This window comes from Scatophagus argus, chromosome 2 (assembly GCF_020382885.2).
Source record: "Scatophagus argus isolate fScaArg1 chromosome 2, fScaArg1.pri, whole genome shotgun sequence".
NCBI classification, from domain to species: domain Eukaryota; kingdom Metazoa; phylum Chordata; class Actinopteri; family Scatophagidae; genus Scatophagus; species Scatophagus argus.
In genome coordinates, this window is record NC_058494.1 from 25,288,708 (window position 1) to 25,314,686 (window position 25,979).

Sequence of the window (25,979 nt, forward strand, 5' to 3'; positions counted from 1 at the left end):
AAGGGAGGGGATGTATGACAGTGACCTCCTCTGCCTCATTCACCTCTCCGCTGCCTGGCTGAGGATTCATCCAGCGAATACCCGGCACCGTGCCACCTATCCGTCTCCATCCCTGCTCTGCTTCGCTCGGCATTAACAGCTCGAGGGTTCAGTCGCTGACCCCGAGCTGAGCCACCTGCCCAGTCAGCAACACAGCTGCTGTTTAGTGGACCGACTCAACACAAGGCATCAAGGGACAGGAAGTGGATGGCTAGCAGCCATGTTAGCAACAACAGTGACTGTTTTCAAAAATAAGAAAAATGGATAATTAATAACAGAAGACATTCAGTGTCGGATCATTATGGACCACTAAACCACAAGGATATGCTAAACCACCAAAACCCTACCCAAAAACTTAGCAGTTTACCCCTCTGCATGAGAAAAGAATTTCCCCTCAGGGTTATATAAAGGAATTCTGATTCTGATCTGATTCTGAGCCAGGCTCTTACTAATAAAAATGTGAATCGGCTTGACTGTGACTCCTCACGGTTTTGACTCTGAAGTTACCTCCTGTAGTCTGACCAGTGCACTGCTGTCAGCTGCAGGAAGCAGCCTGTCTGGAGGGTCCATGAAGTAGAGAGGACGGAGTGAGAGAATAATCTGATTCCACAGAATGGATGAATCATCAATCGTGGACTTTTTGGAACATTTCCAGGGCTTGGAAAATTAACTGACGAAGTGCGTCTATTCAGCTGGTGAGTAAATTTAGATTTTCTTAATTTATTGACATGCGGCGGGTCGAATGGGACACTTTGGCTGGACAAATGTGAGGCTGCCAGCTGGTGATTGCAGATTTATAATCTCATCATTGATGTAATCATAAGAAATTTTGCAGAGGAAACAAGCTGTGAACACAACACTGACACACTGAAGCTGGTATTTGTCCCATGAGACAAATGTTTACCCTCCTTGACAGGAGCAAAGAGGGGGAGTAAGGTGAAGCAAAGTGACAAAGAGGACATTTGGGTGGATGGGTCAATAAAACACCAGACTTTGAGATGGGACTTTCAGTGTCACACACTGTACATAAAATACCACCTGACAAAAATGCTCTGAGGAATCCAGTCACTAAAATTTGCAGCAGTACTGAACACACTGAGTTACTCCTCATAGCTTCACCTCAAGCTTCACTGAAACTGCTGGACCAAACTTACTGCATTTCTACATCTCCAAAAAACTGTCAATCAAATTGTACACAAAGCACAAAACTATCCAATTGTTATGTAAAAAACATAACTGTCCAAAAGGTCAAGAATCTCCACATTTAGCTCGCTGGCTGACTGACATCATGCTGGCTCTCTCTTAAGCAAAACACTGCATTAAAGGCACCGATGAAGTAAATATTCAAGTTTTGGGTACAAGCAAGAAAAATCAGGAAATTATGGAGTCCTTAAGCATATGTTCTGTAAAAATATATATTTTATGTCATGTTACCACTCAGTGTCCATATCCAACAGCAGAATTTCAATGAGAGGGAATCTAGAATGCCTCAATTAGAGAGCGAACGATGCTCACTCCTGTACTTCAGCCCCAATTTGTGATATAAGCCACAAATGGGTGCATTGTTAAGTAAAGCAGTTCAGATTTAAATGGAGGCAGGGATGCAGGGATGCAGGCACCAGGCTTTTGCTGACAAGTCGTCCTGCAGACAAGACGAGGCCCCTGGAGGAGGCAGAGCTGAGAGTTAATGATCTTTCTGTATGCAAAGGCCACGGTTCAAAAGGCACTGGGATGATAGGAAGTGGCAAAACCCCATTAACTCCATGACAGACTCTGCCACCAGTAATATGCTCTCTTCTGCTTTCTCTCTCTCCAGTCTGGCTCTCGCTCTTGTCTCCATTTCCTCTTCTCTGTCTCCCACTCTGGTCCTCTCTTCCTTTCTGTCTATGTCCTTCACCCAGGATGTGTCATGTCTCACTGTCTCTTAGTCTGCTTTCTTTGTCGTCTCCTCTTGGACTATGTCCCCTTCTCTGTGTGGCTGTGGCTTCTTTATGAAAAACAATATTAAAATATCCAGCACACGAGCTCTGCCGCCTTGCACTCATGATAATGTTTGGAGCCAGAGTCTGTGCAGTAGTGATTAGGGGGTGGAGCCACGGGAGCAAATTCCTGCCCATACACCCTTCTGACCTAATCAGGAGCAGCGTTTATCTGTCAGTCATGACATTTCATGCCCTTTGCATAGAATCAGATTAATTAAAACCAAACTCACCAGAAAGAAACACTTGAACATACATCTGTATGATAAGAACTACCTAAAATGACAGAAAACATCTTCAGAATGAAACTTTTGACATGTACTTTGAGTTTTTAATTTGGCCCACAGCCCATCTGCAAACATGGAAGGGGAGGAGCTTATGAGCTGTACTGCAGCCAGCCACCAGGGGGCAGACAAGATGTTTTGGCTTCACTTTTGGGGAGCTCTCATGCCATCTATTTTCACATACTGTCACTCGCTTACACCTGTACACACTGCAGTATACAGATATATTTATTTTACCACTGTTTACAAGCTGTTAAACAGTATTTTGTATAATAATGATGTGCACTATTACTCTAATATTTTAACTGCAAAGACTGCATCTTGAGCATATGATAGATAAAGGTCTTGAAACTGAAATCTGTATGTAGTTTGTTGTGTTGGACCAGATTGCAGCACCTCGTAAAGCGTAACGTTCTGCTTGTATATCCAAGCAGTAGACACAACGGCATGTGTTTTAATGAAGACCAGGTCAGTGCGGCTACAGGCTTTCAAAGCCTGTTTGATGTGTGTTTTCATCTTTTGTCCTTGATGTCTGCTAATGTGGTTTCTGCCCCGATGGTGCCAGCTCCAGATTCCTCCCAGTGTGTTTCCGCTGCCAGCTTGGATCTTCTGGCCACCGTAATGTCGGTTTTTACCCTCCACTTGAGCCCTGATGTCAGAATTAAAGAATTTATTTAAATGAAAAGTGAACCACTTAGCACCCAGATCAGGGGATTGATTTAAACTTTGCTGTGGCCTAATTTATGGCTATATGTCACGGAATAGACTGCGAGTCCAGACTCAAAGGCAGGGCCACAGACAAGGCACGACATGTAAGAAGCACCCAGCAAGACACAAACTAATGGCCTGGACTTGCTGCCATTTAGTCCCTGTCATACCCAGCCAGCTTCAAAATGCCACCAACTGCGTGATATAAATCATCAGAGGGAGAAGGACAGAGACGAGATACAGTGTGCATGTTTACCTCCAAACTGTTGTTACAAATAAATTCTAATGTTCAACCACACCGTGAGAAGTTCACCTCTGGCTTCGGGAATAAGCAGACTCCAGGGTCAGGATGACACTCACCGAGCCAAGTCACTAAGGAATTAGGACACACCAGTACCTACAAAAACCCCTTGAGTGATGTTATTACGCAACACATCAAAAGTGAGTGGAAGGAATGAGGAGCTCTCTCAGCTGTCTATAACACACACACACACACACACACAGGCTTGAACCTCGATCACTCAGATGACTTACAGCTGCTGATATCTAACTCCAAAAATCTGCTGAGAGAGAAAGAAGATTTAGAGGCCGGTGTGGGAGACGATAGACAAGCCAATGTCTGCTGGATTGGTGTTGACAAATGAGCTCAGTAACGGGGCATTAGAACTTTGCTGTCACAGGGGAAATCTGGTACTGCAAAATGACATCAAACCGCGAGTGCTCGCCGACTGTCAAATCGGCCTCAAGCTGCTATCTGTCTCACTTAGGCAACCAAATTGTGGTGGTGAATGTTCGGGCGGGAGGGAAGTTACTTCAAAGGGAGGCTGTTCTTCTTCTTTATACTTCCACAGAATATCATTTTCCATTCAGCTGCTGATTATTATTTGTGTTAGTGTTATCAGAAAATGGTGCCTCTTTATTCCAGCCAGCGTGTGGAGTCACGGCGCTGACGGGAGGAGGAGGGGAGACATTTGGTTAAAGGACACAGCACCGACTGGCACACCTGCACCGCACTGAGCTCAACCCAACAGCCATAACCAGCGGAAAAACGGTGAACTGTTGCCCCCTACTGACCAAGCATGGAGCTGCACCCAGCAGCAGACTGCAGGGATGCAGTGTTGAATCTAACTTGCTATTTAAAGCCTACGTTTTAAAATTTAATTCAACAATAATACATTTCAGAGGGAAATATAAATGTGATCTCCCACATATACACATAACTCTGAGGTCACTTTAATTACACTACTGCTAAAATGTTGTCTGTGTGCATTAGTCCACATTTACCCCCAACCACATGTTCCTCCACAGAGTGGTTATGTTCTTCCTGAAAAATCAAAATGAACAAATTGAAGTATTTTATAAATCAATAAATTTCAACAAAATTAGATGAGGTAAAGTGATCATTCATCTATCAAAGTCGTACATGTTTGTGAAGGTCAGTCTAAAACTCTGACAGATCTACTTTGTCATCGCGCTCTTAAAAGTCCTCCCAACATCTAAGCGTATGCATGCTGCACATCTGACGAGATGCATAACCTTGAATAATGCGGAAAAGCAAGTCTGAACAGCCTCTGGACTCTACTTCCTTGTGTGAGGTTTGCAGCAAACCCTCCTCTGAGCACGCAGTTCGGGGAAGGTGGCCGTCATTTGGCTCCAGACTTCGACAGGACGCGCCTCGCAGGCCACACTGAAGGCTGCTGGTTTGGTTTGTGGCTGGGCCACAGCAAAAGAGAGAGGAAGAATGGACCTTCGCTTGAAAACTTTATGAGGAGGTTTGATTTTTCTGCAGTCGGAGGAAGACCTCGCCTGCGCTGAGGGCGCATACCTGTGCAGACTTGCCCGTTACAGGTAGCACTCAAGTGGGGGAGTCAAGCCTGAGGAGACACACCTTTTACCTTTTCCGGCTTACCTTTGCCCCCACCCTCTACCTCTCCCTCTCTCTCTCTCTCTCTCGGAAAGCGGAGGAAAACCCGATCTGAACACTGAAATGTCGGCAAATGAGAGAGCAACCCGAGCACTGAGGGAGATCCTTCAGAAGCCTGGAAATGACGCTTGCGCAGACTGCGGCGCGCCGGGTAAGATAAATAAATGTCTTTAATTAGCGGTGAAATGTTATGAGCGGGGAGCTCTAAGGTCGTTGCGTGGCTTGTGCTGAGCTGGACGTGCTGAGCGTTCACCTGTGCCAACGTGGTGAAGTTAATCATTAATTCATCCTGCCGTTGCGCTTTTCTTTTCATGCTTGCAGCCCAACTATAAAACCAAACAGTTGAAGCCAACCAAGCAAACCAACCAAGCAGTTGAAGCCTTGGTTGGTGGAAGGCTGCAAGAGAAGACACTTGCAGAATTCAGCAAGTCTTGACGTGCACAGTGAGTGTGGGCACACCCCCTCACCTGGCGCTTGCAGACCATCTATGGAGGTCCTTCATATGCTGACTTAGAAGTGTTTGGTAGGATACTTCATAGGAGCTGTAGGTGTGCCGTCCAAAGACAAGCAGCAGCCTAAATGGAAGAAGTGAATTTCAATTGAATGAGCTTTTCAGGCTAATGGCAAAGGATTTTGTAATACCTTCATTTGACACCAGAACAGAACAGAACAGATGCTGCACCGTGTCTTTGATTAATCTTTAGGGAAGAGGAAAAGCCACCATCTACAAGTACAATCACTTTTTTCAGCTCTCTTTTACATTTCAATGAGTGTGAAGAAACTGAACTACAGTACACAAGTCATAGTTCAGTGCATCACAGTAATGTTGTGAAATGACTGAATCCAGGCCCCGAGGCACCGTGCTGGTGTGTGTGTGTGTGTGTGTGTGTGCGACAAAGATCACCTCACATAATCTTGATTTATCCGAGGATCACTGACTGACAAAACATGTAGGCTACCGTCTAATGCGCCACCAGTGGTGAGTTGGACTGTGCATGTGTGGGGTTTTTATTCTGCAGTCTCCCTGGTATTGTGAAACAGTGACTTAGCAAAAAAAAAAAGAAGAAATTAGTCATGAGTGTTAACCAGCCGAGCACATCATGTTCTAATCTGCCGTGTATGATTGGAATATTAAAGTATGCACTGTTCCTCCTGCCCAGCTATCTGTCATCTGTAGCGATAAGGGCCGGGTAGTTTCTCACAAATGTGTTGCTTACTGGCAAGAGTGTGTGTCAAGAAGATAAGACAGGTGTCATCAAAGCAAAGAAAACTTTTCTCGTGTGATAGCACTCAAAAAGGTAAAAGACCGAAAAACTGAAAGAGGTATGGATAGGAAGCGAACTGGTTTCCTTTCACAAAGCAGCTGCCTGTGAGTGGCACTTTAGTGAGATGTGGAGACTTTGACTGTTTTGGTTGTTTCTCCGTCATAATCACCTGGCTTTATCTTCAACATGAATTTTGCTTTCACAATATAGGACTCCTCTAAAAACATTGTATGGACAAAAGAATCCAGACAGACCTCTGTGTGGGATGTTTCTCACGGTTTGGGCTCAGCCCCTGACTTCCAGTGAAGGGAAATCTTAATGCTTCAGCACACCAAGACATTTTGGACAATGCTATGCTTCCAACTTTGTGGCAACAGTTTGTTGAAGGCCCTTTTCTATTCCAGCATGACTGTGCCCCAGTGCACAAAGCAAAGCTCCATAAAGACATGGTTGGATGAGTTTGGTGTGGAAGAACTTGACTGGCCCACACAGAGCCCTGACCTCAACCCCATCCAACACCTTTGGGATGAACTGGAACGGAGATTGTGAGCCAGGCCTTTTGGTCCAACATCAGTGTGTGACCTCACAAATGCTCTTCTGCATTATTGGCTCTTTGTTTGTCATTATAAAGTACTTATGAATTCCTTATTCTGCATGACCAAATTCTGCAACCACAAATCCCTTTACTTAGAGGTTTTCCTCAATAACTTCACGCTATTACTATGATTTATTCATATGTAACACACCACACTACCTGTGGTGTCCAAATAAATCTTTGTAATTCAGAATATGTTCCCCACTCTAAAGTGATTTGTTGCCCATCATTAATTCATCAGTAGTTTGAGTTAATAAGTGTCAAACTGCTTGTAAATTTGACTGAGTTGATTGTATTTTGTTGACTAAAAGATTAATTGATGATCAAAAAAAACAGCAGATTGTTTTTTTTGAACCAGTCGGGAACTAGCAGAGTAACCATTTCAGTCAGGAGACGTAAGCAAATGCAGTAAAGCTCATTATGTATTACAACAGATGACGTGGTAATTAAGTCTTGCACAAAGTGTTAGACTACAGTGATGGAGGAGCACCAAGACAGATCCCTCCATGGAGGCCAGACGCTGGTGGTGGTGGTGACTGGTGATTCTGTTGAGGCTGATGAGGCCGATGAACCGATGCCGCTGGTGAATCTGTGACAGCATAAGGTGTACTAAAGCAGAGAGAAAGTTGTGTTTAAAAAAGCCGGCAGCGAGATGATAGGCTAACGATGTCGGTATGCTGCTGTGCTATTGGAAGATGCGACCAGCTGGTGAGAACAGCTGATTACCTCGACTGACAGTCAGAGTCAGTGAGAGCAGGAAACGATGAGTGAGCGTGTGTGAGAGGAGTGAATGACAGGATGGTATGAGATATAAACTCCAGGCCAAAGCGTGCAAAACAAAAGTCTTTCTGACTGAACCTTCGCCATACAGAACTCCCGCTCAGCCCCTGCATCTCTCTCTCTCTCTCTCTCTCTCTCTCTCTCTCTCTCTCCCTCTCTCTCTCTCTTATCCACGTATCCCCCGCACTCCATTTGTTCTCTCCACCTTCCTCTCTGCAGATCCCGGGTGGGGCTCCTGCTCCCTGGGGGTCTTCATCTGCCTGGCCTGCTCTGGCATCCACCGCAACATGGCCAACATCAACAAGGTCAAGTCCCTGAGCCTGTCCCACTGGGAGGACCATGAGGTGCAGGTGAGACCACAGAGTCCTGCAGCCGACTCGTCCGCCGGGTGTGAATAACAACAGGCCGGAATGGTTTAACATTTTGTAAATTAAATTTAATCCCTTTTTTGCCAAGAGTTAGATGAGAAGATCAATTCCAGTGTCTTATCGGTAGAGGAAATGAATCATTTATTTCAAATGTTAAGACATCACATTCCTGCCCAGCACATTCCTGCCCTGCACGTTTTCCACTGTTTCTGAAATTGTGCAGGCAATTCGCAGAAACAAGATAATAAATGATGTCAGTGCTTTGCACATCTTAATCTTCAGATATTTGTTCCATTTATCATCTTAGCTCTCCGAGTTGTTTGTTTAAGTAACACTGATAAAGATTTTATTCCTGTTGAGTGATGCTCCTGTTGAGCAGATGAAGAAACTTGAACTGTAAAACTGTCAGATTATGTGCCACGGCATCATTTATGTTTGACTAATCTGTCTCTTCCATGTCTGTGTGTGTGTGTGTGTGTGTGTGTGTGTTGCATTAGTTTATGGCTGAGAATGGAAACGAGCTGATGAAGAGTAAATACGAGGCTGCTGTTCCAGTCTACTACTACAAACCAACCCACAAGGATTGCCAGTGAGTCACCACAGCAATGCACACACAAATGAGCTGTTTTTTAGAGCATACTTGTATACACACACTTAGACTTAAATTTAAATAAGAACCAATATAAATCCTGCAGTTCATCTTTAGCAAATACGTCACCAAATGCCAGCACTGCAAAAACAAACGAACCACAACTTCTAATCGGTTTCTCAAATCAACCAAGCGAAGCGATGTTGGTGGGTTTGACTTGCCACGCAGTCCCAGAGCTCAGTCCCAGAGCCCAGTCCCAGAGCCCAGTCCCAGAGCTCAGTCCCAGAGCCCAGTCCCAGAGCTCAGTCCCTTTGATGAAGAGTCCATTTCATTTTCGTCGAGTTCCAACCTGGAAAGCTTTGAATCAGCTGCGACAGCCCCCTGCAGGCGCACCTGTCGGCACTGACTCACGTGTCATTGGATTTGTCTCTGGTCAGTGAGTTTCTCCTTTTCTACCTGGTCAGGTGCATTGTAAGTCATTATAAATGGATTCATGTCAGGCCTTTAACTCTGCACTGTGAGTTTTTTCACATTTTGGCTGTAGAACCATATAGAAAATGTGATAATCTGGGTTCATGTGTTGAATGTTGTTACTATGACCGTGGTATCGGTGTGTTTTATTATGCCAACCCAACATTTGTTTCTATGTTAGAAACATAGAAAAACAGCGAATTTTAAAATTTTAGCTGGAAGAACAAATAAATTGTTGCCTCTTTATTTTCCTCCATTGAGAAGTGAGTGAAAGTGAATACTTTTCAATGCTCAGTCTCCATCTTAATGAAGTCTTACTTGGAAAACTGTATGTTAAATGCTAATATAGGCCAAAATTCTAGTTGAGATTATTGTGAATTAAAACGATAAAATCACGAAATGTGCAGACAAAACGTCAGTTTAGTGTTGAAAAGATTTTAAAGAAACTGTATCACACTGGATTCATTAGCTGGATTTCAACTGTAGCTAAAATCCAAAGTAGTTTAAATCCCGAATGGTGAAACGAGAGCTGTATGTTTATTAGTAACAATACGGAGGTGTTGAGTTTCTAGACTTTTATTTGCATCCGTAACTTTCTTGTATCAATTCAGCCAGTGAGTTTACACTGCACAGAAGTATGATTAATAAAGTGAATATCCAATAAGACGAGAGGAGAACAGGAGGATTGTTTCTGTGTGTGTGTGTGTGTGTGTTGGCATATCGGATTTATTCACCTGCACTGTGACCATCTTAAATGTTCTTGACTCCACTGTAAATGAATTGCGGTTCCCCACCTGAACCGTTTCTCAGTAACAGTCAGTTTCATCGCCCTTACAGTTGTCCTGTGGTCTCCGATGGTTTTCATTGTTTCTTTTTGTGTCTTTTTAAATTTTTAAATTTTTTTTTTGATATATTCTTCAATTGTGGAAATATGTGACGTGCGTGCGGAGTTGGGGAGCGTTAGACATTTGCCCTCTGTAAACCCTGTAACACTCCAGGATTTCTTCTCTGGTTGTTTTGTAACACGTCTAAGTGACTCAGTCCTGAGTGTCAGCCTTCTGGCACTGGATGTTGACTGTCTTCTCTTAAAGCAGCCGTCACAGCAGATCACACAGTAAACATGTTTTATCTCACATGCTAATATCTATAGCCGCGTGTTAGCTGTTAAAGTAAGGGCCTTCTCCTGTTTTTGCCAAAAAGCCAAAAGTCTTAATATGTACACTGATGTGTACAGGTAGCCTGCAGCTTACCTGTAGGTAGCCTGCAGCTTACCTGTAGGTAGCCTGCAGCTTACCTGTAGGTAGCCTGCAGCTTACCTGTAGGTAGCCTGCAGCTTACCTGTAGGTAGCCTGCAGCTTACCTGTAGGTAGCCTGCAGCTTACCTGTAGGTAGCCTGCAGCTTACCTGTAGGTAGCCTGCAGCTTACCTGTAGGTAGCCTGCAGCTTACCTGTAGGTAGCCTGCAGCTTACCTGTAGGTAGCCTGCAGCTTACCTGTAGGTAGCCTGCAGCTTACCTGTAGGTAGCCTGCAGCTTACCTGTAGACACAGTGGCTTCACCAGGCAGCTGCTGGACAGGAATGTTTGGCATGAATGTGAAGCAGGAAATCTTTGGCAAAGAGACAAGCTTCACATCAAGCTGCCACAGTTTGTCTTTGCTTCGCTGAAGAAGAATGTATGTGTGTGTGTGTGTGCTGAATGAAAGGAGTCGCTCACTGTGTCTGTAAAAGTTGCCTGAAGACATCTGAAATCACCACACCCTTCCCTCGCCCGCCTGTCGCTCCTCGTTCCTCCCAGGTTCAGTGTTTGAAAAGAACTGAATCGGCTTCTGATTCAACGTGAGCCATTAGACTTTCAGAGGTTTTTAAGTGTTGGAGTCAGTCTGCCGTAAGATCAAATCAGGATCAAACGTGCACATACGCACATACACACCCGACCGCACATGTGCGCACACACACACACAAAAAGATAAACAAGTGTTCTGTTGACAAAGAACAGGATTATAGGATTTCTTCACAGTTTTTGATCCTGAGGCAGGTTTGCTGTCACTTAATGGCAGAGTTTTGAATATGAACTCGTGGTAATAATTAAAGCAAGTACACTCACAGAAAGTGTGTTTTTAAGCGACACTGTTGGCGGACATAATATAGTCTGGATCTTTAGAGACAAATGTATTTCTAAACATACATTTCTGACTTATGTGATTCATCAGCCTCCTCCATGCACACCGGCCTCCTTCTCATTACCACAAAGCTCGCCAGACGTCCGTCTTCTGTCAGGTGGTGCCTTTTACAAGCTGGCTCCATTGAAGTTTCATCTTTTTGTATGTTTTAGGGTGTTGAGGGAGCAGTGGATCAGAGCAAAGTACGAGAGGCAGGAGTTCTGTGAGCCTGGAAACTTTACATATGAGGAAGGTGGGTACGCACACACACACGCACGCACACACTTTTATGCATGCACAGAATCACATCCATGCTAATGGGTGACTTTTGCTGGCCTCCTACAGGAGTTAGAGATGGCCTGTTGATGAAGAGGGGGCGGGACAATGGGCAGTTCCTCAGCAGACGATTTGTCCTCTCAGAGAGGGAGGGGACTCTGAAGTATTTCACCAAATATGACGTAAGCAGCAATGAGACTCTTGGCATCCACATGCAGCTAAGCACACACTTTGCCCACTCACACCCTACACAGAACCTTGCCTGTAAGATACCAGTGATGTACTGTAATTAGACAGCGTCCTAGTTAGTGTTCTCTGAAGGCGGTGCTTCACTTCCAGCACATGTGCAACAGCCACACACAAGCAGCCACAACACAAATACCTTAATTAGAGACATAAAATATTCTGCAGACAACACCCCAGCATTATGTGCTGCAGTATTTTACACACACACAGTTAACTTTATAATCATACACTGCCCTACCTACCAGAAGCATACAGAATGGATCCACACACGCTTCCTCCCTCTGCCGCATCTGAGCGTGCTCAGACAAGCTGAACCAGCAGCCTGTCCTCTCTGTCAGTGTGGCTGATTCACTAAGCTGTACACCACCCAAACCAATTAGGGCTGGAAGCACTGGGGGCTCTTTGTTTGTCACAGTAAACCAGCTCAGGGGAAGTGGGAATAATATATTTAAAAGGACTAGAAAAAAAGAAAGACTGTCACTCTCATTCTTTTAAATATGGATTTCTTGTGTGTGTCTCTTTATTGTGAATGTTTTTCCTGTTCACTAGGACTGCTTCTTCCTTTGACATATTTCACTATTGCTTCATATCCTCCTGGTGACTGCTATGATAAACAATAAAACAAGAACATCCTCACAGTGGTGATGAAAATGGATGGCGTCGCTTGCTGTCACTCAGGTGCTTTAGGATTTTAAAGCATGTGAGCTGGTTGGCTTTTAAAAAAGCCACAGGCACAAGTCACAGTCCAAGTCAAGTGTAACTCGCTTCAACTTCTTAGCGAATTTGTCTCACTTTCTCTTGTTGTTTTTTTTTTTCATGCTGGGAAAGTCAATACTCACAATGTCAGACAGGTGTGTAAAATCTAATCAGATGTCCCGTAAACATAGCTGTGTCTGTTATCTGTTAACGTCAAGGGCAGAAGATGCACACAGACAGATTGTGTCTCCATAGAAATTCAAGTCAGGTCAGATTAAAGCACAGCTTCCACAGGCAGGTTTGCTGGGATTAGTGTCGGTCTTAGCCGTGATGGCTATCAGTGTGCAGACTGATGTGGAGATAATTGCTCTAGATATTATTTTCATGGTTGGAAAAAGCACAAAATGTGGCTCCAGGGCTTTTGCTATACATACACCTTGACTCAATAACTATGTATTTTATCTGATCAAACTGTGCCACCAGTTTGTTATTGAAAAGATTATCACGAGCAGTCAAAGATTTAAAATCATGCAAAAGAAATATCAGGTGGAAATAGTCAACTGTCTAACATCTGAGACTCATCATAGGCCAAGTTACACCTGGCTTTAACATGCGCCTTGGATGATCCAATTATCAGTGGACAACATGTGAGAAGGCGAGGGGGGCGATCTCTTCCAACATAGTATCACGGTCAATTTAACTGCGACCATGATTAGATTACATTCCTCAGTTTTCACCATTAAAACACAATATTACATTAAAGATGCTTTTATGGCACCAGCTCTTCATCCACCAACAGTTACGATGTCAACCAAGGAGGGAAACATGAAGAAGCCACATCAGTGTAGTGGCTGCATCGCTCGATTGGTATGTTCATATAGTGTGGATGCGTGAAGTCACGTGAAGTTTGAAGAGAACGTGAAATGCCACAATATATCTATGATTCGCCTGAAAAGTGGAATGCAGACATTTTTAAGATTGTCAGCACAGAACCTATCACAAGTGGTCACTTGACTTGACGTGGGATGTTAATGCCAAGTGTGAGGTGACGTACTTAAAGCTGATCGCTTGTGATCAGAATCAGAATCAGAATTCCTTTATTTACCCCTGAAGGGAAATTCGCCACCCAAGACATGATAATGCCAGATGTAAACATCTGATTTCCAGTAATCAATCATGGCCTGATGAGGAGAGTCACAGTTCACCCCCTCCTTTCCTCCTTCTCTCCTGCAGGCTAAGGAGCCCAAAGCAGTAATCAAAGTGGACACCATCAATGCGACTTTCCAGCCTGAGAAGATCGGAAACCCCAACGGACTGCAGATCACCTACCTCAAAGACTACAGCACCCGCAACATCTTTGTCTACCATGACAACGGAAAGGTCTGCACTGCTGTACTCTGTGTGTGTGTGTGTGTGTGTATGAGTCTCCATTTCAAACCATTTGTACCAATTTCTGCCAGTTGATGGAATCCACGAGCAGATGACATTCAGGCTTCACATCAGTCGCTCTGTTTTCATTCCTGAAAACTGAAGTACATGGAACAGTTCAGCTTTTTGTCACTTATTTGCTACATCTTGACACTTGAGAGTCTCCTGCCCAACAGCGTCAGGATCAGGTCTGAGTCTTTGTCAGCTGTATATTAATGTTCTACTATGACAGACTTTTCAATGACAGCAATTCTTTCATGCAGACTAAATAAAAAAAATAATGTCCCATACTGGTTTGGTCACAGTCCTCAGGAATATTTTGGACATTTATTTAAAGCCTCTATTAAACAGATTTGTTGCCTTTCCATCAGTGGGAGCAAAGGTCATAGTTTGTTTTTAATAAAAGCTGATGTTGTAGTCCTAAGGAGCTATTATTTAATCGATTACAATCAATACTGAACTGAGCAAACATGACTCAATTCCGCAACCATCAGCACAGCTGGACTGTACTTGGCAAATCGTTTTCTGATTGACACCAGCTCACCAATATTGTGCTATGATGACATTAATTTTACAAAATGCGTGTGATGAGTGTACATGCACAGCTAGAGCCAGGGAACAAATGGTCAAACAACATTACTTGTCATGAACAAAAAAAAAAAATTTCCCATCACAAGGTGCAACTTTTTGTTTCTGGGGCTTTCAACCATACCTCATGTAGTGATATATCATCCTTGTACAACAACCTATTATCTCTTGACTGAACATATAGGTCATATTATATTTCCATGACAGCTGAACAAATTCCACCAGCTCAAGAAGACCAATGAGATGTGGTCAAAAGCTTTGGAAACACCAGGCAAGTCAGTTAGGGTGACCTGGTGGCTTAAAAAGTTTCAGGAACTCGCATTCGCTGTTGAGCTCTTGTTATGGGAGTTTTGACGCTTTTCATATTGTGTTTCTGCTTGAGATGGTGGAATAAGTTGGCTTGACTTACCCATTTTGTCGTGGTTTGATGTTCATATGATCTGTTGTCACCAAACCGTGGTGCAGCTGATAGCAAGCCCTGGACAGCCCTAACCCTCAGAGAAATCACCCAGAGCTCTGGTATTATCTTCTCTTATCTCAAAGAATAATTTAAAAAACAGAGGAATAACTCATTCCCTCCCTCCCTCACTTCCTGTGTCTTTACTGCCCTCTCTATCTCCCTCTGTCCATTAGGAAATCGTAGACTGGTTTAATTCAATTCGTGCAATTCAGCTTCACTATCTAAAGGTGGCCTTTCCTGGGGCGACGGATCCTGAGGTGAGCACACTTTCTTTCCCACCACTTTTATATTTATGATATTGGAAAAAGGGAACCTTGTTGATTCTATCCATACTAGTGAGATGGGAAAATGGGTGGCTAGGAGTCCAAGTGTTGTCCGGCACTTTTCTCAAAATGGAATCTGGAGAGCACGGAAACTCTTCATACTCTCATGGTGTTCCTCTGCATCCCTTTGCTTTGCTTGTTGTTTTCAGCTGGTGCCCAAACTTACCCGGAACTTTCTGAAAGAAGGATACATGGAAAAGACAGGTCCCAGGGTAAGCAAAACACACAAACCGATACACACACACACACACACTCACACTGTAAATGTAAAATGAAAATGTATACCCCTTTTCTTCTCCGTCTTATTCTCGCTCTGCTTGCTGTGACCCTCTTCATTCCCTTCCATGTGTTTCTCACACAGTGCAGCCTTTGGCTCTGCACAAGCTGATATTTTCAAAAATCAGTACACATTTGTCAACAGGGTAGCCAGTGTTAATAACTGTTATTATATTCCAAATGGAACTGAATTCCTGGCATCTGGGGGTATTAATTACCAAGAACCAGACATCCCTTGGAAATACAGAACTAATAACAGCATATTTGTCAATTAAGTCAATTTAAAACCCCATTCGCAGGGAGCAAATGCCTAAGGGTGTTGATGATTTGTAGTAGTAATTGAGATCAGCGGTAATTGCGCGGACGATTTACCACTTTTAAAAGCAATAGATCAGTTTTGGCAAAATAAAAGTTTTTTTCAAATATTACTTGAAAGTTGATACAGACAAGTTTCCTCTCACTAGCATTTCCAAGTGGTAATACTGTAGGCACTACTGCTGCAAAGACAACCAGATCGCCTTTCCTCAGAGCAGCACCTAGCAACAGCACAGGCCAAAAGTGTGAATATCTTCATTCATTTAGTCTAAAATGGAGTCATGAAAGCACATTGAAAAGGGACCAGACTGCCTTCGCTTTCCCAGTAGATTTCGTACCCTGTGGCAGACAGAACCACATAGTGATAGTGTGATTTATAGGTAACAAGTCTAAACCCAGATGAAGTCATTCGTCTGTAGCCATTTCACAGCGCAGTCAGCTTTTATTTCATGATGATATGATGAAGCAAAAAACACTCTTGGTGCCAGTTTAGTTCTAATTGTTTTAATCCTCAAACTTAAACTTAAACAGCTGGTTATAGTCCAGTGGTGTCATTCACTTGAGAAAATGTGTTTAACAAAGACTGATTCACTTGTAAGCTGGGCTGCATTGCTCAAATGGAGTAAATCCTATCCATTGTTTACTCTACTCTACTGAAAGACTGAGAATTTTTTACAAGACTATCTAATTCTGAACTGAAAGTAGTCGGGCGCAGTTCCCTCCTAAATCCCCCTCCTGTGATCCCAGCTCCCACCTTCTCTGCTATAATGGAAAGGGAGCTGGGCTAAGAGGTTAACTAGCTCAGCTGTCAGTGTGGCTGCCTTCCACTGCTGCCTGACAGGCTGACTGACAGCTGAGAGGTCCTACCTGCCCGCCACATCGTCCATCTGTCTGTCACTCTCTCTGAGAGGGAATAAAAAGCTTCTAGTCGAGGCTCGACTTAATCCTTAGGTGTCAAAACCTCAAATGCACACAGAAACACAGACACATGTTTGGATTAACTGAACACACAAAGACGCATTTGTACACATCCGTGCAGCCATGCACTGTTGCTCCGACTCTTTTATATTAGCATGTGTGCACACATGCAGGTGCTTTCACACACAGGATTCAGATTGAAGCACCTAAAGCAACTTGATCCTCAGCAACACAACTGGTTCTGTATTCAGACACACACACAGACTCTCAATTTAATCTCCGTCTGTCAGGCTGACAGGTGAAAGGACTCACTAACTTGCTCTGGTGGGCTGATTTGCTAAAAGGGTGTCATAATTCATTTCCCTCACATGCATGGGAGACATATTTGTGGAAGGAGTCGCTGGCGAATTGAGAAGGGAACAGTCAGTTGTTCAGCCTCACGCCACAACAAGAATATCAAACACTTTTACGAGGACAATTTGGCAGCAGTTGGGGACCTGAGCTTCCTCATTATATGAAGCCTCGGACTCTGAAAAGAGCTCAAGCTGCTTGTGCACTTCAGTAAACTCTCTGAAGGTGCCACGCTTCATATTCTTCAGCAGCTGTTTTCAGCATGAGTTTCCGCCGCACGCTGATATAAAACTTCATCTGTAACAATAGGTTTGACTTTTCAAATTCAGTATGAAGAATGTGGTGCCATGAGCGTTCAGATGAGGCTGCTAAGGAGAAAACAAGTGTTAGCATTAGAGCTACCAGAAAAACATGCAAATCCATCATTGTTTTAAAAGCCTAAGATCATGTTTAGGGCAGTTTCAGTCTCAGAAACAAGAGAATGCTTGAAAAATAAAGTTTTCTTGACAACGTTGTTAAAATTGGCTGCAAAGAGATTTGGATTCGATCAAGAAAAGCAAATGAACCACCAGCACACACGCCCATGTCCTGTTCTCAAACTTTCCATGATTGATTATTTTTCATTTTTTTACAAGAAAAGTCAAATATTAGCTGATTTGTGCTTCTCGATCATGAAGACCTGCTGTTGTGCTCTGATTGACGTCAGAGTAAATGGAATACCTTTGAGTTTTGGACTGTTTGGCTGGACAAAACAGATCACTTGAAGGTATTGCTTTGGGCTCGAGTTGCAGCCCTGGCCATTTTAATAACCGGTTGTCTTTGCTAAAGTATCAGGAAACTCCGATGCGTGAATTCTTAACACAAAAGAGTCAATTTAAGATTAGAGTATGAATCGCTTTTTGACTTAAAAGCCAGACATATACGAGTAATGTGCTGCTTGGTGCAAACCCAGTGCTGCTTTGTGTCTGTATACAGTTTCCTGTCTGACTGTTGACTGTTTCTCTTGTCTGTGCAGCAAACAGAAGGCTTCAAGAAACGCTGGTTCACTCTGGACCACAGGCGGCTCATGTACTTCAAAGACCCGCTGGTACAGCATCTTAACACACACCTACACACATCAGAAACACTTCAGTAGAGACAAAGCTGTTTATACTTTAAGCCCTGTGACGTCTGTGTGACAATGAGGATGTTCATACTTTCCATTAACATACGTCTCAGGTGATCCTTAAGTCAGTTCACAGCTCACATTACAACGCAGCTCTACAAGCGTCTTCGGTGACCATCTGCGGCGGCATCTCACTTCCTGGCTCCATATGCAAATAAACACATACATATTTCTGTTTGCAAAGAAAAAGTGCAGCCAAACAGGCACAATATTTTAATTTTTTTATTTATTTATTTATTTAATTTTTTTTTACAAAAAGAAGACAGTTTTCTTGTCCTCTGAAAAGACATAAATGAGCATGGAGAGTGGCAGCAGGAAGGTTTCTTCCATTAACCAAATTAGATCAAGTAGACGACGATGGGGATATGAAGCCATGACTCAGTGGGGAGGGGGTGACATAAGGTACTTTCATTTGTCGTTAATGTTATTATACATAAGGCGTTTGTTGCCATGACCTCACAGTATGGATCTACACTAGACACTTTTACCAACAAGTTTATGTGCAGACTTCATCTCATTTCAGTACTTGAAAGGTTAGAGTCTATGAATGATGAGAAGGGAGTTTTCATTGCAAGTGGTAACACACAGACTTGCCTTGAGAGAGGGCGATCCAGATTTCCCAAGACTTGGCTAAATACACATCAGATAGCCAGGACAGATTAGCTCAGCTTTGTTGCTGATGCAAGAGTTCAATGGGGAGGTGCAATAATGATAGGTGCTAAGTGACTGAAATGTCAGACTTACCCCAAGAGTGTTAGACAAGAAAAACTGGTAGATGAAAGGAAGAGGAAGTCTAGTGAAGTTGAATGTGGCCTGGGAATTAGCGGTGGAAGCTCAAAGCGAGTGCAACTTGATCACTTCCATAATTACTGAATTATGCAAGTTTTAGATGTTGTATATACAATGGCTCACTGTGTATGCAACTGCTATTTGCTCACGCTTTTCAAACTATAGGGAGTGAGATTTGTTTGAGACAACTGAAGGCTCAGTGTGAAGGATTTAGTGGCATCTAGTGATGAGGTTGCAGATTACATTTAACCCAGTAGCCCTTGTTTTCCCCAAGAGTGGCCGCAAAAAGGTCATCTCTAGTGCCAGTGTTTGGTTTGCCCATTTTAGGTTGTAGAACAATGGCAGACTCTGTGGACAAGGACCCTGACAAGGGTCTAACATAGTGTTTAAGGTAGTTTAAGTAGTGTCACTTTTAGTTACAAAATTTTGATGTGGTGACGGTGCTACATAAAGTTGAAATTAAAGGATCACCAAAGTGTTTACACTTCCCTTCCCTTCCCTGTGGGAAAGTAAGTCCAGTTCCACTTGAAGGGATGGAGGTTTGTCATATATTAAAGCCAGTGAAATATCTTTGAGATTTGAACTGCTGGTCATATAAACAAGCAATTTGAAGACTTCATTTTCCGCTCTTGACAATAGTGGACATTTTTCTATGTTATAGGTTAAATGATTAATGGGATAACGGGCAGATAGATTGATAACAACAATAAACTTTAGTTGCACTCCTAAATGTCTTCAGCAGATTTCATGGAAATCCATCCAATAACCATATCCAAAATGACAAAAATGCTGCCATTATGACACTGAAGGGAAAGTGAAAAAAAAACATTTTGGACAATGCTATGCTTCCAACTTTGCGACTTTCCAACTACTGCATGAATGGGCACAAATTCCCACAGAAACACTCCAACATGTTGTGGAAAGCCTTCACAGAAGAGTGGAAGCTGTTAGAGCTGCAAAGCTGTCTGTGAGTTTAGAATGAGACGTCATTACAGTCCCTGTTGGTGTGATGGTCAGGTGTCCCAATACTTTTGTACATATAGTGTATTTCAGCCTGGACTAAATTCAGTTCAAATTCAGTTCAAAAACACTTTATTTGTCCCCAAGGAGCAATTTAAAGGCACATAGAGTAGTTAATAATCAAGAAACCAAAAACAACTGTGCAGCAATGCATTAGTGCAACAAAGCAAGGAAAATCATAAGTAATATATGTAATGAAATAAGTAATAATATAAATGTAAAGTAGTGGACAAAAGCACGGCAAACTGAAAAAACAAAACAAGACTGGTACCTTCTGTTTGTGTCTGAAGGACGCCTTTGCCAAAGGTGAGGTGTTCTTGGGGAGCAAGGACCACGGTTACAGCGTCAGCCCCGGCTTGCCTGCTGGCACCCACTGCAACGGCGCCTGGCAACATGGCATCACCATAGAAACACCTGACCGCTGCTTCCTTTTCACTTGTGAGACAGAGAGCGACCAGCAAGATTGGGTGAAACACTTCAGTAATGTGATGAGTGCTCAGATGTCCCCTCAGGAGTACACAAGTAAGAATTCAGAACTTTTAAACAGTCATTTAATGTCTTGTAGTTAATACGCAGCTTTTTCAGTCAGCTGCTGAATATTCTTTTGTTCTTTAAAGCTTCACATCAAAAAGCTGCTCTGCTCCACAGGGGCACGATGGAATAAATAATAAGCTACATGATAGCAGTATTTAAAGGAAGGTGGAATTTTGTTTGCAGAAAGCCAAAAGGGCCACAGTTTTAATCAGATTGCAGTGCTGGGGCTCCATTGGCTGTTGTAAATCCTATCTACGCAGAATTTGGATTTGTCTTAAATCACTCCTCTGTGAGCAGGAAATCGAGATTTCAGACTCATAGCCTCATTTTGTTTCATTGCTGAGAGATCTGGACTGGAGTTGCACAATGTAAACATGGTGGTCTTTACAGAACCAAGCTGACACTTCCACATTAAAAATATTAACGTGCTGATATAATGTTAAGGTTTTTTGTTTAGTGTTTGTTTAGGATGCTAATATTTCCTAACTAAGAGGATCAGCGAAGTCATTAGAATACATGGGACTTCACTTCACTTGATGATATGATTATATTATTACAAGAATTAATATTAACACTACTGCAAATGAAACATACAAAGTCATACAAAATGATTTGTCTGCGTGAGTAAAAGAACATATTTCCTAACTTGAACTTTTATCTGTTTTCAAGTGGAAGCCTTGTTCAAGCACAGGCACTGATGGACCAGAGGCCCAGGAGACCATCTCCTCTTCTCTCAGCCCAGACCACATCACCAGCCTGACGCCTTATCCATCAGCAGCAGTTCTGCCTCTGACTTTAGTGATTTTGGGTCTAATGGTTGCAAAATCCTCTTCACTAATATGGTCACACTTGTCCCAAAGGTGCTTGTTGGGGGTTAAAAATACAAAAATGAGGACCAAGGCAATATTAATTGGCAAATAAAAAATGATGCTATAAATCTGAAACTGTGTTGTATTTGCTCTGCAGAGAGATCAGTTGTCGGTCATACAGCCTGTGCTGTAGCGCTGCATATTTCTTCTTAGATTTTATGCAGAACGTGTTTAAATTTCGTGATGGCGCTCTTTTCTCGGCACGTTCAGATTTGGTCCTGTTGCCCAGGCTTTGGTAAATCATTTCCTATGTGCCAGTTGATTTCATCCTTTCTGTTTATCAAGGTAAAAATAATATGATCTAATATTTTAGTTTTATCAGATATTCAATTTGAGATTTATTAAAAAGTTGTTTTTTAAGGGATGAAGCGTCTTGGTCCTCTCATTATAAGTATTTTATATCCAAATGTGATGAGGTGATTTGGTAATAAGAAGGCACTGGGAGTCACATGCCAAGCTTTACCAAGCTGGTACACAACACAACAAACAACAAACTCTTTAGCTTTTTTTTTTTCTTTAATTACAAGCAAAGGTATCCTTTGGCTGTTCTATGTACTCCCACAACTTAAACCTTTCTGATTAAGCACCAGTACTGCAGGCCAGTTCATGAGCTGCAGCTGCATCATGTTGGTTATTGTTTATTTCAGTCCAAAAGCAAGTAAAAAACATCTAAACATCTTTAGACACACTACCTGTACAGTTTATATCAGGAACTCAACATGACTTTTATAATTTTGTATTTTCTTTTTAGACTTGAGATTTTGTAAGTAGTTTTCTTGAGTACTTCTGTCAAACAGATGATTGACAGACAATAAAGGAGATTTGGGAAAGTATTCAGATGGAAAAACTCGAAATACTGCAGACTATTTACCTTGTTTAACAGTGCCCCCAAGTGGCACACAGTATATACCATATCTTTGTTGAAATAAACAATAATCTCAATAGTAAGTTATTTTTTACCTCCCTTTATAGATCAAGAGCTAATTGATGATAATAATACTAATAATTAACCTTTTATTGGTATTTTTTGTTTTCCTTTTCTTTTTTTTTTTGGTTGAAATTGTAATCACGTTACATATTGATTTGGTGTAGTAAAGTTACTTCAATGCTTGACCATAGCTGACTGACTTATGAAATTATTGAAATAAAAATATTTCCCCTGGTATTTGTCATGGGATCATTTTACACACTTGTGTGTGAATTCAGTAGTAGCAAATCAGTTTAAAAATATGTTAGAAAATCAGTTTAAATATCAATGTACTGCCAACTTCTAATTAATAAAGCGGCAAAAACTGTGGCCAAACTGTTCTCTCCAGAGTCTCAAAGCTTTGTCTCCCACTGCTCATAATTATGTCATTTCCTTTGTCACATGTCTAACCTATGGGAACAGCTGTCTCTAAAATATTTTATACTGCAAGTTTTAGAGAAAAATATGTCAAGTGTAAAATTCAGCACACACTTTTGTTCAGAGGGATCACAACAGAAAAAAGATGAGGCACATCAGTGTGATTATACCTCTAAAGTGAAATTAAAAAAAAAATAAAAAATTCATTCCTTGTTTAGGTAAGATGTGTCTGGTTGTGAAAAGTCAGCCATGCCAATGATTTCTCACTTGTCACCAAACTACATCGGAGACAGCAGGTTGAGGCCCGTGAGGGATGCCTCATAAATCTATAGGCCCATGCTAGTTTTTCACCCTGGTGAGAAAGAGGGAGGTTGGATGAAAGGAGGGAGAGGACTGTGATGGGGAGAACTCCTCTTTGTCTTCTATCAAAACAAGGACTGAAAAAGGAGCCGAAGAGCCGAGGAGAAACTGAAGATTTGTGTGCCATTCATCATTGTTGTGGACGCATCGGCAGTGAGGCATCAACGTGGATTATTTGGATAAAGCAAAGGTTTTGTTTTTTTTGGTTCTGTTTTACTTCTATATGCAGGTAGAAACTGAAAAAGAGAGAAGACAAGAGGATTTTTTACAGGATGAAGTACAGGTGTTGATTCAACCCTCCTTGGTTCAATCAAGAATAAAAAAGTAACGTGATCACCAGTGGGCGCGGCTAAAGAAAGAGAGAGTGGACCTTTTTTCTTTCATGTACTAAAAGTAACATAATTAATCCCCATGAGGAGACTCTTCCAGGAAATGTCAGCAGATTAAGTCTTGCTCAAGCACATCTCAGCACTGCAGGAGTTTGCTACCAGAGGTTTTGAACACATTTTTTCAAGTCGAAAAGCAGTGTCTACTGCTCCCAAATGATCCTTGTCAAATCTACTTCAGCCTGGAGCCCAACAGAGAAATCCCTGTACTCTCTAAATGAGAATATCCTTCACATCTGAGGCTTCTCGATGGCTTAAACGTTTGCTGGAGGCTTTTACACAGTTCATTTTGGAGAAACATGGGATCATGGCTGTGTGGGGACGACCTTATTTTTGGGGGTAAACACTTCAAGTCACAGACAGCTCTACAGCTTGTGAAGCTGCTGGCCATTTCAGTTGTCTCTTTACAGCTTCTCTGTGGATAAAATGTTTGTTGTCATCCCTGCAACCTATTAATGCTGTATCTTGGATTTTATAATGTTTGCTTTTCGGCTGCATTGTGTGGGACATATTTTCATAAATGACTGTAATTATCTGCAAAGTGTGAGCTTGAAATGTTTATGCAGACTTTGAAACCTTTTCCAACTGAATGCAGGAGCCAGCCGTCCTATATCTCTGTGTAAATTGGCTCTTTAACATCAGGGCCTGAATTTTGACCTTCGATCTGCAATGAACTGCACCCCTAATGCCACCATCACTCCACAGCTGGGACTTGTCCTGAACCCAGGGGATGTCGATGGAGAGTCCCAAGGGAGTAGTGGCAGTGGTGGTGGTGGTGGCGGCGGCAGTGGGGGCCTTTGGGTGACATCCCTGCTTGGTGCCACACTGATGGTCATGTGCGTCTTGGGTGTGGCAGGCAACACATACACCCTCATAATTACTCGCTCAGCTGCTTTGCGCCGGACCGGTTCCATGTACGTTTACATCGTCAATTTGGCTCTGGCTGACCTGCTCTACCTTTCCACCATCCCCTTTGTGGTCTGCACCTACTTCGCCCATGACTGGCTGTTCGGTGAGGCTGGCTGTCGCATCCTGCTGAGTCTCGACCTCCTCACCATGCATGCCAGTGTCTTCATTTTGGTTGCTATGAGCCTGGAACGCTACCGTGCTGTGGCCAGACCTTTCAGCGCACACAGGTCCTCGTCTCGAACACGCAAGCTTGTGGCGGGAATCATCTGGGTATTAGCTTTTGTGCTAACGCTTCCCATGATGGTGATGATCCGACTCAGGGAGGGTAAACCAACTGCAGCCAGTTTCGTTAAGAGGATCTGTTTCCCTACCTGGACTCCTGAGGCCTTCAAGGCTTACATCACCGTCCTGTTTCTTACAAGTGTTTTAGCTCCTGGACTGGTAATTGTTGGGCTGTATGTGGGGCTAGCCAGGCGCTACTGGGCAGCGCAGTCTAGGTTAGGAGGCAGCAGACGGTCTTCCCGGCGTAGAGGGCTCAAACAAAAAGTCGTATCAATGATTTTCAGCATTGTTGTGGCCTACTGGGCTTGTTTCTTGCCTTTCTGGGGGTGGCAGCTGGCCAAACTGTTCTCTCCGGAGTCCCTCAAAGCTTTGTCTCCAGTTGCTCACAATTATGTCAATTTCTTTGTCACATGTCTAACCTATGGGAACAGCTGCATCAATCCATTTCTTTACACTCTTCTGACCCGGAACTACAAAGATTACTTGGCCCAGAAAGGTCAGTCTGCGGGGTCAAGCAGGGCTGACCCTGGGTCAATTATGACAACGCCACTGCAGGACCTTTAGTGGCTGAATAAATGATGACTGAATGACGGGGCATAGACTCTCGAGCAAGAAAATGTTACTAATACCCACATCAGCCTGAGAGGACCTTTTAGTTATGGTAAATTTGTACAAAACTGTAAAATGTCATATTTGTGAGACACGTGTAATCTGAAGTAGCACTTTCTACTGACGTTGTAAATGCTGCAAACATACGCAATTGATGCTACTCACTTCCAGCTCCATTGAGAAGAGTAACCTGAGCTGTGACGGATTCAGAGAAGTTGAGTGCAACAGATAGATGTTTGCTAACCTGAAAGTATAACTGCAAGTGTTCTGACCTGAGGCAAGACAGCACAAATGACACAGTATTTCTGTCTGTCTAATGATGACAAATACACAGGAACTTTAAGCTGCTGAAATTAGGGTCCAAATGTGAGTTATTTTCCAAATTAAAGGGTTTGAATTTGCACTGTAAAAGCTATAAAAAGGGAGTTTTCAGTAATTCTGAAAAGAATCATAAAAATTCTAATAGTTGCACAAAAGGAATCAAATGTAAGATCTGCATCAGTTTTTCCTTTACTCCCCTGCTTGTGATCCACCTTACACACACACACCAACATACACCCTTACTGTAAAGGATATTTCGTCTTCTTCCAGGGAATGTGGTTGCATTGTGCCACATTCCTCAGCTTCGGGCCACAGCCTCTTTGAGTCCTCCTGCAAATTATCTCTGTAAGAAA

At 42.8% G+C, this 25,979-nt stretch overlaps 2 protein-coding genes across 2 annotated transcripts; both read left to right on the top strand.

Moving 5' to 3' along the window:
- The first annotated feature begins 4,495 nt into the window (after positions 1-4,495).
- Positions 4,496-22,722, top strand: zgc:92360 (uncharacterized protein LOC436988 homolog). Its single transcript, XM_046373628.1, has 11 exons — positions 4,496-5,085; positions 7,794-7,924; positions 8,440-8,531; positions 11,334-11,413; positions 11,506-11,618; positions 13,612-13,758; positions 15,028-15,111; positions 15,327-15,389; positions 18,053-18,124; positions 20,302-20,533; positions 21,215-22,722. Exons 1-11 carry the CDS (start codon positions 4,998-5,000, stop codon positions 21,241-21,243), a joined length of 1,131 nt encoding a protein of 376 aa, XP_046229584.1. The 5' UTR covers positions 4,496-4,997; the 3' UTR covers positions 21,244-22,722.
- A 1,452-nt stretch (positions 22,723-24,174) lies between these two features.
- On the top strand, positions 24,175-25,260 carry uts2r4 (urotensin-2 receptor 4). Its single transcript, XM_046399337.1, has one exon. It carries the CDS (start codon positions 24,175-24,177, stop codon positions 25,258-25,260), a length of 1,086 nt encoding a protein of 361 aa, XP_046255293.1.
- The last annotated feature ends 719 nt before the right edge of the window (positions 25,261-25,979 follow it).